Below are 13,333 nucleotides of genomic sequence, written 5' to 3' on the forward strand. Positions count from 1 at the left end.
GGCACACAGGTGACCTGGGTGTGTTCTTTTGTACGACGGTGAGCAGGACTATATTTCAATTTCAATTAAAATTATTTCTAAATGTGCATCTATACATCTCAATTAGCACCTGCAAATTTTATGCAGATTGGTATCCCCTTTCTTCCTTTCCTCTTTTTGGCTCATCCTATGCAGACTCCTTAATTGCGACAAGTCAGCAGCAAGGGCATCGATATTCTCCGTAAAAAACCGAGTGGACGAATTACGTTCCATTCCGAAGGAAAACACAGAGGGTGGAAGCAGCCCCGTCCCCACGAGAGCCGGGCGCCCCGCTGGCAGGCGCAGCTCCTCACCCCTCCTGCGGCCTGGGGATTTTTCGTTTAGATTTAGCTCACCCCATCCTGGAGATTGCGGGCGTACCACAACGCAAAACCCAGCCAGATGGGAGAGAAGATTCCTCTGTTTCGGTGCCATTTCCCCACCCTTCCTCGACATAATCTGATTCCCAAAGAAGCCGGCCTTGCAATCCTTCCGCGGGGTGCTCAAGGCTTGGGCTCGGCTGAGTCGGCAGTGGGAGGGGATGCCATCGTTGGGCGAAGCCATTCGGAGTGCCAAGAGAGGGTGAGGGAAAGGCCCGAGGCAGCGTCAAGGGGAGGCCTGGTTGGGCATCTGCCAAGAGCCCCCCTGGACTTGCCCCGCCTCTTCCCCATTGCAGCCTGCTGGTTCCCCTGCCTCTCGCTCTGGCCCAGGCAATAGTGGTGTTAAGGCCATCAGGACATCAGAAGGGCCCTGCTGGATCAGACCGAGGCTCCATCTAGTCCAGCACTCTGTTCACACGGGGGCCAAGCAGCTGTCAGCCAGGAAGCCCCAAGCACGACACGGTGCAAGAGCACCCTCCCACCCATGTTCCCCAGCAACTGGCGCATATAGGCTTACAGCCTCTGAATCTAGAGGTTGCACTTCGCCATCAGGACTAGGTGCCATTGATAGCCTTCTCCTCCAGGAATTTATCCAATGCCCTTTTAAAGCCATCCAAACAGGTGACCATTGCCACATCTTGTGGTTGTGAAACTCATAGTTCAACTATGTGCTGGGTGAAGAAGCACTTTTATCTGTCTTGAATCTCCCACCAATCAGTTTCACAGGATGACTCCGGGTCCTAGTATTATGAGGGAGAAAAACGTCTCCCTATCTACATTCTCCACACCATGCATAATTTTGTACACTTCTATCAGGTCTCCCCTTAGTCTCCTTTTTCCCAAGCTGAACAATCCCAGCTGCTGTAACCTTCCCTCATAAGGGAGATGCTCTAGCCCCTTAATCATTTTAGTTGCCCCTTTCGGCACTTTTTCCAACTCTATAATGTCTTTTTTTAGGGGTGGTGGCCAGAACTGTACACAGTATTCTAAGTGTGGTCACACCATATATTTGTATGAGGGCAGTATGATACTGGCCGTTTTATTCTCAATTAATCGCAAAGGCAGCCTCGGAAAGGAGGGAAAGGGCGCGGTTCTGTAGGCGGGAAGGAGAGGGGTCTGGGGAAGTGGCGATAGGAGCCTCCCCGGATCTCACACACCTCCTTCCCCCTCCACCTCCGCAGAGCCCTAGCTAGACGGGCGAAAATGCCCGTCTAGCAAAAGTGCAGCGTAGGGGAAGCACGGAGGTCATGGTCGCCTCTCTGCTTTTCCCTCTCTGCACGGGATACCGGTCAGCCTCTGAATTTGGGGGCTGACGGGCATCTGGATAGGGTTGCACCCTTCGACTCTCAAAGACATGCCTACAGGGAGGTTTTGGTAGCACACACAGTGGCTTAAGTTAGGAGGCAGCTGATTCATCAAGCAAAAGTCCCCAAATTGGTTTCCAGGCCTGGCTCATACATTTTTAGAGTTTGTTCGCTGAAAGAATAAGCGCAGACTTAGCAAGCCCTTGAGAAAATAGTGAAATAAAATTCCTGCCCATCAGCTGCCTGGCGGGGAAAGAAGGGCTCCCAAAGAGTTGGCGGACAGAAGTCTTACCTCTGAGTAAGGGCTCTGGGCAGGCGGCCCCAGCTGTTGGATAAGAGGGGAGAACTGGACGCACAGGGCCCGCTTGCACATCTGGATAACCACCCAGCTGGGCCCTGTGCGTGTGAGGCCCTGGCCTAGATTGAAAATATATTGGCAGGTACTTTGTTTTTAAAAGGCTATCACCTGCCATAAGCTTCTGCGGACAGGGCGGGTTAGAAATGTCCTTTTTTAAAAAGCTAAAATAAATAAATATGTATATAGCCTTGAGGCAGCACCTGGCAATAAACACAGCTAGCTATTAAAGTCACTTCTCAGTTGGGCAGGTCCATTATTACGGAGCTTAAGGATCAGCACTTGTCATCTTCCTTCTGCTCTGACGCTCCGTCCGCCCTTCTTACCTCACCACAAGACTTTTAAAGAGATGCCATCGGTTTAAAAGCAGCCAAACAATTGCAGCTGTGGCAATGCAAGGAGTTGAAAGATTGTTTTCCCCCAAAGGTGGTTTATCATCCAACTCCCATAACCTGTTTGTTTGTCGAAGACTACTGTGCCTACCAACACACAGATGGAGATGACCAAGTCTTGTAAAATTAATCACTGGAAGTTGCAGTCCTATAGATGTTTGCCTGGGAGTAAGTACCATTCAACTCACTGGGGCTTAATTCTGAGTAGACATGAATGGGATTGCTGTGGGGCTGTTCACACAATGCGCTAACCCACACTCAGTGGGTTGTTTTGAACAGTGGGTTGTTTGTTGAACCATGGGTTACCGTGTTGTCCGAACATAACATATTTTCCACAGGGTAGGTTATTCTGTGGTCTGAATGTAGCCAGGGTGGCTTGTTAGTCACCCTGAACAACCCAACAACAAACCATGGGTCCTCAAGGGGGCTTGTTTGGGAAAAATAAGTCACACTGCTTGTGTTCAGACAGGACACTAACCCAAAATTCAACAAACAACCTATGGTTCAAAACAACCCATATTCAACCACTGAGCGTGGGTTAACGTGTTGTGTGAACAGCCTCACTGTTTAACAGTTGGGGCCCAGTGGACCAAACCTCCTGCAGTTTGGAGACAAGATAGAGGAGTCCCATTCCCAGGAGGGAGAGAGAGAGAGAGAGAGAGATTATTTCAAACGAAGGTTCCCACAAGAATTCACTTTGAAGGAAACGAATATCAGATCTTGTGCCCTTGGGGAAGATTTTAATTGAAACACATCGCCAGGCTCTTCATTATTTTCATTCAACAAGCATGAACCTTCCTAACAGGCGGATTCTTGCGGATTCCATTTTCTGGTGCTAACCCACTCCCTTGCTTGGCGCTCTTTCCCAGCTCTGTCCAGTTCACTTCACTTTCCAAAGTATCACTTTTCCCTTTCCTCAAACGGAAGGTTATCTGTCTTTTAAAGGGTGGAGAAGAATTGCACCCACAGAATTCCCTGTACTGTTGAAGAGGATCCAAGAGTTGCCTGCCAGCATCTGCAGTGGCGAAGGGCGGCCACTTATGAACCACCCAAAAAGAGGAAATGCATCATCAGAAAAGAGGATGCATAACAGCCGCATCTGCTAATTTCCAGCTGCGTGTGCACATTTAGAAATAATTATTAGACTTTAAATAGAAATACAGTCCGTCTTACCATAGCGTGGAACACTGTGACCAGGAGACCTGTGGGTCTCACCTGTTCAATTCTGCTGCTCACTGTGGATGGACAAACACGTCTTATGGCTCTGGATCTTTTTTAAATTTAAATTTGTAATTTTGCACTGCTGCCGTTTTTATCTGGTTGAGCTTTTTTATCGTATTTTATATTATGGTTTTATACTGTAGTTTTATATTATGAATGGTTTTAATTTTTGTGAACCGCCCAGAGAGCTCCGGCTATTGGGCGGTATAGAAATGTAATAAATAAATACATAATAAATAAATAAACCGGATTTGAACAAGTCAGCCCTCCAAATAGAGGACCGTCCTCTGTAAAAGAGGGCACGTGGCCACCCTACAAAGCTCGTGGGATGTGCCCTGAGATTGTGCTGCAATAATGATGGCCCAAGGAGTTTCAGCGGCTAAAGTAGAAGGCCGGAATGGCATTCTTCACTCATGTTCACATTGATCCCAGCCTGCCCCAAAGTTCTCCTGGCGCAATCCCCGGTGAAACTGAATGGACACGATCAAGAGCATGGTGGATCGTGCCCCAGGGGTCGGCTCGATCTGTGTGTCAGTCCACAAGGGTCCGATCTGCTCTTCATGGTCCTCAGAATCTCTGCCGTAAGTCACCATCTCACAAGGCCTCCTGGTAGAACAGCCTCTGTTTTGTCGTGGCAAAATGTATCACTCCAGAGGACCTAATGCAGGAGTGAGGAACCTCTCTCAGCCCGAGGATCACTATGCAGAGAAGTTCTCGGGGGCCGCATTCCAGTGTTGGGCGGAGCTAATGGCAAAAGGGGTGGGGCCCAAATACAACCCCACCCCCTCAGCATATTTTAGTTTAAAGTTTTTACTGCCAGTAAATAAACCTTAGGAGAATAATTCCAACTTTTTAGAATGGGGGGGGGGGGAGACTGCACAAGAGCCAGAAAAGCGTCAGAAAGAACGTCGTCGCACCAGGCGGGGGGGGAATCGCGTTTCCTTACCGTTGCTTCTCCACAAGCCCGTTTGTCCCTCATTACTTCCTCTTTCGAAAGAGGAAGTAAACAACACGCACCTGGCCCGTTCAGGGGACCGTTTTGATCCCACTGCTTCTCCTGCACACAGCAGGGGATAGCAGCAACCTTCTATCTTAAAAAATAAGTCAGACTTACTGGGGGGGCGTGAAGAAGGCTAGCAGGGGTGGAAGGCATGTGGGAGGCAGACGACAGCGTGAGAGGGACCCGTGAAAATCCGTGAGTGCTCAGCAACGAGCGTGCAAGAAAACACTCGTCTGATGGAGCTCACAATCAGGAGTTGGGGGAATGGGGGTGGGGGCATCCGGGGAACCTTGGAGGGCCAGCTCCAAGGAGGGCCAGCTTGGGCCCCCAGGCCGGCCAAATCTGGCTTGTGGGCCTGAGGTTTGGCACTGCTGCCTTAATGGGTCATGAGAAATCTTTCTAGCTGCACTCAGACCCAACATCAAACTGTCTTTTGGCATTATGAACGAAAGCCTCCTCCGGTCTCCAGCTCCTGCACTCCCCCCACCCCCTTTCCACTTCTTCCGCACACGAGAGGAGGCGAGAAGAAGCTTCTGATTTGTAATAAGACATCATTTATCATTTTGTCCAAGCTCAGTGTTCTATCTGAAGGCAGCCTCTGCTCTATTTGTTTTATTCTAAGCATGTTTACTCAGAAGTAAAATCACCTTCTCTGTAGCAGCACCCACCCTCTGAAAAACCCTCCCTCGTGTGGTTCAGGAGGGGGGAAATGCAACATCCTTTAAACGCCTCCTGAAAATATACCCTTTCACACAGGATTCCCCTGGACTGTAACTTATCTGGTTTTACATTGTATTCTTAAACTTTTAACGTTTTAAATTTATTGTATTGTATTTTATGGTTTTAATTGTGCATTGCCCAGAGAGCCTTGGCTATTGTGGAGTATAATCAGCACCAGCAGCAACCAACCAGACATAACAATTATAGACAAAAAAGAAAAACACACTTACCTCATTGACATAGCAATACCTAATGACAAAAATGTTGTAGAAAAGGAAGAGAGAGAAATATACACCACTGGCCATGGAAGTGGCCAGGACTATGGCAACAGGAAAAGGTCACAATTATACCGTTAGTCACATCGGTCATTGGCATTACATTAAAAAAAAAACTATACAGAAAACGTTCAGAAACAGGGCCTGTCAAAATACAACCACACCAACATTCAGAATGCAGTCGTGCTTAAAACATCCGCAATACTCAGGAAATTCCTGAATCAGTAAAAGACAGCATGATTTGGCAAACTAGAAAAACCGCCACAAGCGAGAAAAGAGCGATGTTAATAATAAATACGTTCAATTAAATTTACTCTCTAGTGAGTGTAGGGTTGCAGCCTCATTAAAGCCACTATTGCCAAATGAAGAAATGTCCTACTTTGTAAGTGCTACAGAAATATTTAATCGTTGTCATCATCTTACCTGGTCCAGGTATTTCTTGGTGGAACTTATCACCTGCCCAGCGACCCGTGTTTGAGACGAATACAGCACTGGAGATGTAATGCTTGGAAGGACCTTCGTAATCAACAATTTCATACTGGCCAGGCCCAGGTGAAGGGGGAGTTTGGGGGCGAGGGGGAGGGGGCGCCGAGAAATTCAAGGTGTACTTTCGCCTAGAAGACAAACAGAGATGCTGTGGAAACGGCCTCTGGCTTGGAGTGAAATAAGGACAATTTCAGTGGCCACGATCCAGCAGTTAGACGCACTTAAACTCGTTGATAACCCTGTTGGATTGTGGTTATAGAAGTCCCCCAAGCAGAATCTCGTGAGATTAGACACGACTAGACCTCAGATTTTTGCTAACGAGTGGGAAACGTGTGGCGATCAACTCTTTGTCATCATCTCTGAAGCTTATATCCCTTGATGTTATCCTAGGATGCATTGCTTTGGGCTGGTGGTGTTCATGGACGCATTGTTCTTGGCTGACTTCTGACATGTCTCCCATTTCGATGATCCTCTGGGAGACTAGATGAGCTTTAAGCTAAAATATGTGGGTATTTGGGGTCCTGCCCCCTTTCTCCCTCAGCTCCGCCCACCTCTGGAATGTGGCCAGAGCTTCTCTGAAACTAAATTCAGCCCCCAGGCTGAAATAGAACAGACACTCCGCTGTCAGAGGCGACAGCACTGATGGCCTTTTGAGGCGAAGGCAGTGGCTTTCAGCCTACTTTACCAGAACCTTCCATGGTGGCGTGTTTTACGGAGAAAGCTCAGTGCCTTGCAGAGGATTCCAGGGGAGCGTTCTTGGAAGAGGCCTCAGGGCCTTCACTCTCTCACCCTGCGTGCCCCCAACCCTATAATCCTGTGTCATCGATCACACGTTCACACGCACAGGCCTGTGTGCGCAAGTCCTCTACTGACGCAGGTTTTTCAGTCCTTGGGCTCAGTGTTTCGTGGGATGTTTACAATTATAACTGGGGCAGGGGGGCGAATTTAGCAATAGATCACAGGCCCAGGCTTACATAAAACGGATACGAATTTTGTTACAAAACTGAGAGTGAATGGAAATGGAAATTTGGCCCCAATATAGGTGTGAGGGCTAAACAAACTTGGATCTGAAGCTAATTTCATTAACCTAATAAAGAGAGGAAGGAAAGGACAGATGAGGGGCTGGTGAAGCAGAGAAGCGCAGAGGAACTGAGAGTCCTAGCATCAAATAAGGCCGTGGAAGGGGCTAAGATAGGGTGGACATATGGAAAGGAGGACAGGGCTCCTGTATCTTTAAGAATTGTATAGAAAAGGGAAGTTCAGCAGGTGTCATTTGTACGCATGCAGCACCTGGTGAAATTCCCTCTTCATCACCACAGTTAAAGCTGCAGGAGCCCTGCCCTCTATTGCATCTGTTCACTCTAGGCAGGGCTTCAGCAGCTTGAACTGTTGAACTTCCCTTGCTTGGCTTCGTCCATTTTCTTCTGCTGCGCCTTATGCCTGGAACGCTCTTCCAGAACATTTGAGAACTGTTCAACTGCAGCTTTTAAAGCTCAGCTAAAAACTTTTCTTTTTCCTAAAGCTTTTAAACTTGATTTTGTTCTGACTTTATACTGTTAGTTTTACCCTACCCAGTGCCTGTTTACCCTACCCTGTGCCTGTTTGCATTCTCTTCCCCTCCTTATTGTTTTATTATGATTTTATTAGAATGTAAGCCTATGCGGCAGGGTCTTGCTATTTACTGTTTTACTCTGTACAGCACCATGTACATTGATGGTGCTATATAAATAATAATAATAATAATAATAATAATAATAATAATAATAATAATAATAATAAAAAATTCCCTTTTCTATACAACTCTTAAAGATACAGGAGCCCTGTCCTCCTTTCCATATGGTCACCTTAGCTAAGGAGGTAAACCAGGAGCAGGCAACATGCAACTTGTCACAGGCATTGTCTCAAGCAATAAGCGCCAAATTGAGGGGGCCATTGAGTGGGGATCCAGAAGGGGAACAGTCCTCTGGCTGCCCTCTGGCTGCTTTGCTGCCGCTGCCCCCGACAGCACACCTTTGCTCCCAGCAGCAGGAGTGAAAAGGAATCGCTCTGCCGGGAGTTTCTCTGCTGGGAGCCATGCTTCAAAGAGGCCAGGAGGAGGGCCCCCGAAAGGTAATATCGCCTCGAAAGCCCCTGCTCTGGCCAGTGTCACCACAAAGCCCCACCTGCAACAGCCCTCCCTGGTCAAGCAAGCTGAACACAGAGTGGGGCCTCAGTGTCTACAGTGCTTTTTCATTTATTATAAATGAATAAAAATAATGTCCTTTAGGACTGAATATGCAATATATGTTTGCCTTAAAAATATATATTACAAAAATCCCTTGGCTGCACACCCTAATGAAATGTGCTGCACATGCCTTATGCAACTTGTGGAATGCATATGGCATCTGCCTTCCCCCCCACCCCATGTGGCTCCTGCCGCCCCTGTCGCCCCAAGAAATCAGTGGTTTGCTGCCTAAATTGGGCAGCAAACCACCTACGGAGGCTTACTAAGGACAAATTTAGCTTGAAAACGAATTTGTCTTTAATAAACCATGGAGGGTTCCCCCCCTTTCCCCCCCCCTACACCGCTGTGGCAAGAGTGAAGCCCATTGGGTGGATGGGGGGGGGGAATTGGCCACCGGACCTCTCAAGGATGCCCAACGCCATGTAAAGAGACAGCCAGGAGGCCTAAGCGTGAAAGGGCAAGTGCTGAGGGCTGCTGATTCCTGGTAGGGCGGGGAATCTATGGTCGTCCCGAACATTAGGATTACAACTCTAACCATCCCTCAGCATTGACCACAATAGCCAGGGCACCAGCATGGGAAAGGGTTGCTCTAACACCTTGCCACTCCTGCAGCCCGCCTCCCCCCTCGCATCTGCCGCCTGAGGCAGCTGAATCAGTCTGTCTAACGGTAGGGCTGGCCCTGGACTCAATGTCTAACGGTAGGGGTGGCCCTGGACTCAATGATGTCTATCTGAAAAGAAGTAGGTTCGTTCTACTGGAGGGGCTTGTCCAACCCATGTCTGATCTAAAGGCAAAGAACCCTCAAAGGGAGAGCAGCCGCCTTGAAGCCTGCCCATCAACGGCAGACTGAGCAGGCACACAGGCACACCTGGTCCCAGCCTTCCCCGCTGTGGGGACATGGGTTATATTTCTATTTAAATTGCGGTCATGATTTCCAAATGGGCAGCCATACACATTTCTATAGGGATGTCAGGGAAATCTGCAAAGGATCCAAATGAGTTCAGATTTCTATAAATATGAGCTGTGGCCTTCACAGCAGACCACCTTTTCCCAAATCGTGCGGATTCCGCGAAGTTTTGGAGCAGTGTTTGACTTTGGAGGGGGATTTGCACCCATGTGTGCTTGCGCAACTGCGTATTAGAGCAGCAGCACATTTGCAAACAGGAATGGAATTCCTGCGCATCCCTATATTAAAAAACACACAGATTCTCTCACTGAGCGGACGACGGAGCGAAAAACTGCTGACAAGCTGCGAAACGCACGTGGAGCAGATTAAACAAAATCCAAACGCTACGCAAATCTGTCTTCCTTTCTCTTCTTTTTTTAGTGATACATTTCCTTTTCTTTGCTAATGTGTGAGTGGCCACCTTGCGCCTAAGGAATAATGACTTGCGATCTGAAACATGGTGCTTGGAAGAAGGCCCGGGCTTTCCAAGGGGTTGCCGTCACGGCGCCGCTTTAGAGAAAACGCCGCAGTTTCGCTGCTGGGGGGTGGGGTGGCAGGAAAACCCCATGGCAGAGGAGAGCGCGGGATTTCCAGGCAGCTCCGGCAGCCATTGAGCTCCCGTAGCCCACCCCCCCGTGCCTTCTGCCCAGCCTTCCCGCACGTCCCCATAGCCTACCGTGAGGCTCGATCCCCTGCTAGCTTCGAGGCATAATGAGGGCACCACCAAACACCGGCACAAAGAAGGTGGCGACCTCACAGTCAGGCACAGTAAGCCCGGGAGAGGAGGTGTTGCCCATGGTGGGAGCGAGTTGGTAGCTGCATCGCAGAAACGATGCTGCGTCACTCCACTGTCACGACGGGGCATTTGGGCAGCCCCCAAGTCGTTCTGGGTTTCAAGGCATTACCACGGATCTGCCATGGAACCGCCTGTGCGCCTTGCAGCTAAGGACTTCTGGGCTGTGTTCTAGGGGTTGAGCGAGAATAAACTGGATGGCAGCCACTGAAATCGAAGGGACAGATGATCACAAGCTGAATATGAGCCAACAGTGCGATACGGCTGCAAGAAAGGCAAATGCTATTTTGGGCTGCATTAATAGAAGTATAGCTTCCAAATCACGTGAGGTACTGGTTCCTCTCTATTCGGCCCTGGTTAGGCCTCATCTAGAGTATTGTGTCCAGTTCTGGGCTCCACAATTCAAGAAGGATGCAGACAAGTTGGAGCGGGTTCAGAGGAGGGCAACCAGGATGATCAGGGGTCTGGAAACAAAGCCCTATGAAGAGAGACTGAAAGAACTGGGCCTGTTTAGCCTGGAGAAGAGAAGATTGAGGGGAGACAGGATAGCACTCTTCAAATACTTAAAAGGTTGTCACACAAAGGAGGGCCAGGATCTCTTCTCGATCTTCCCAGAGTGCAGGACACGGAATAACGGGCTCAAGTTAAAGGAAGCCAGATTCTGGCTGGACATCAGGAAAAACTTCCTGTTAGAGCAGTACGACAATGGAATCAGTTGCCTGGTGAGGTTGTGGTCTCTCCCACACTAGAGGCCTTCAAGAGGCAGCTGGACAACCACCTGTCAGGGATGCTTTAGGGTGGATTCCTGCATTAAGCAGGGGGTTGGACTCGATGGCCTTGTAGGCCCCTTCCAACTCTGCTATTCTATAATTCTATGATCTGGAACAAACTGGTGCTGAAGCCGATGGCTCTGCACCAGCTGGAGTTCTGACCCTAGAGGCATCCATCACCTTGACATAAATGGGAGTTGGATTGGCCTCTAAATGCTGATAGTTCTGGCATGTTCTGCCAGCGTAGATGGATGTTCTTTGCTCGTCAGGTTTGATTTACATCTTCTCCCGGCATGTCAGTTTATGGCACACTACCCAGCGCCAATTCTCCCCCCACCCCGCTCCTCCACAAAGTCTGCACTGAAAAGACATGAGATGTAGTAAAGATACCCCTGAACGTGTGCAGAGAGCTCCAGGCTCCCAACAGTGGGTGGACAGGATGCCGTGCGTGGAGAGGCAAGCTCTGAGGAGAACATGGGCAAGAATTTAGAGAGTAGATCTTAATCTTATCTCAAGCAAACTGACTTTACTGTTTACAGGAGGGTCACCATAAAATTGACTTGGTTGAGTAACTAGCTAACAGTTAGATTTATTGGATCTTAGGGCAGGTAAGAGGTGGAGGGGGGTAGGCAGGAGGGCTTTGTATGGAAGGAAATGTGGGGCTCCCTATAGATTGGTAAAAGGAGGTTGAAACTCATTTAGTACACGTTATTGCAAAACTCAATTTGAAGGTAGGACTTTCAAACGTTAGCTCTCTAAGCCCATTCTCTCACAGCCCTGAAACGTGGGTTGCTATGATAAAGGGTGTGCTCCTGGGCATTCGCGGAAGGCCCTTCCATCACTACTGAGCAGTCACCATCAGGCTGACACGTCTGGGATTAGGGAGAATGGCTTCCCAGGCTATTCCTGGGCGATGCATCCATCCTAGGGGGTACAGTCCCAGTGCAGCCCTTATTGACACGGTCGGCATTCAATGGAAGGGGCGTGACTTTAATAAACTTGCCAGGGCAGGACGCATTGGAAATGTCAATGTAGCGCTGCAGGGATAGAGTGGCAATGACCCCGTTCAGACGACACGCTAAGCCACAGAGGTTAAGCATTTTAAGTTAAACATTACGGCTTAACGTGTCACATGAACCATGACTCAGCGTGCCGTGTGAACCATTCCTAACCACGGTGGCTGCATAACCACAGTTTAAACACGCTCGCTAACCGTTTGCTGCAAAAGGGTTTGCGGCCTAACCATGGCTTAGCGTGTCGTCTGAACAGGCCATTGTTCCAAAGGGTGAAACAGACAAGGACAGTTTTCAAATGAATGGTTTTAGTCCAGCCTTCCCCATCCTGGCACCTTCCCGATGTGTTGGGCTGCAAGTCCCGTCATCTGCAGCTGGGGCGACGGGAGTTGCAGTCCAACCGGGATGATACTAGGTTGCGGGAGGCTGCTCTGGTCTGTCCGATCCAGGCAGGGGCGATTCTTACCCTTGACACCTCTCCTTTATTAGGCGATAAAGCGCTGATAGCGAACCAACCAGTGGTCTCATCATGGCACACGGGCCTTAACCTCCTCCAAATACACTCGCTGCTCTCGCCCCACCGCCCCTTTCTTCCACATCCGCTTGTGCCTGCCGCAGAATGCCAGAGCAGTATTTCTCCCGGGCTCCTTGCGGAAAGAGCAGGAGGCTGCCGATGACCAGTGCTGCGCTGAGTTCCGCCATCCGCGCATGTGTGGCGCTTGACGGGATGACGCAGCCCCAGGGGCCACTCCTTGCCTGCGGGGGCTGCCTTCTGGCGCGTCCCCCCCCGGCTCAGAACTGCCTACGTCAGCCTCAGCCATCCTGTTGCGCCTCTGAGGCCGATGGGTCAGGCTACAACACTGCTGGCTGGGGGTGCTGGGACCTGTAGTCCAGCACATCCGGAGGCCACCAAGTTTGGGCAGGCTCATCGACATTGACTGGCAACAGCTCTCCAGGGGTTAAGGCGCGCAGGGGTCGAACCTAGCCCCGGCTGGAGATGCTGGGGGTGGAACCTGGCATCTCTTGCGTGCACTGCCAGCTTCTTGGGCAGAGCCCTCCAGTGGGCCCCTTCCGCCAGTGAATCTACCCCTCCGCCCCGAAAGAGAGAACTTCCGCCACACCTGGGGCAAGGTTCCGCTAAATCGGGACTGTGAGACCACCCCATTCTGCAGAACTCTTATCAGCGCCGGCTCCACGTTTCAGAGGGCCCTTTGGCAAGACACCCTCCGTGCCCTCCACCGCCCCGGTGGGTCTGCCTTCTCACCGCCATGGTCACCAGCTGCTCTGGCTCCTCATCCCCTCTCTCATCATGGCTGCCACTTGCTTGCCTGAGAGCCAGGGAGCAAGCAGACAAGGACTTCTCCTCCTGCTCCTCCTCTTCCTTCCCCCCCCCCCCGGTTGTCTGGGCCAGAGCGAGAGGTAGGTGAGCAACCGGG

At 50.0% G+C, this 13,333-nt stretch overlaps 1 protein-coding gene across 1 annotated transcript in view; it reads right to left on the reverse strand.

Moving 5' to 3' along the window:
- STPG1 (sperm tail PG-rich repeat containing 1) overlaps nucleotides 1-13,333 on the reverse strand; it is a 49,349-nt gene that overhangs the window by 7,371 nt on the left and 28,645 nt on the right. The window contains exon 7 of the mRNA XM_063140819.1: nucleotides 6,089-6,279. Coding sequence (XP_062996889.1) covers nucleotides 6,089-6,279 — 191 coding nt within the window. The remainder of the gene's footprint in view (nucleotides 1-6,088; nucleotides 6,280-13,333) is intronic.

Source organism: Elgaria multicarinata, chromosome 13, assembly GCF_023053635.1.
Source record: "Elgaria multicarinata webbii isolate HBS135686 ecotype San Diego chromosome 13, rElgMul1.1.pri, whole genome shotgun sequence".
Lineage (NCBI taxonomy): Eukaryota > Metazoa > Chordata > Lepidosauria > Squamata > Anguidae > Elgaria > Elgaria multicarinata.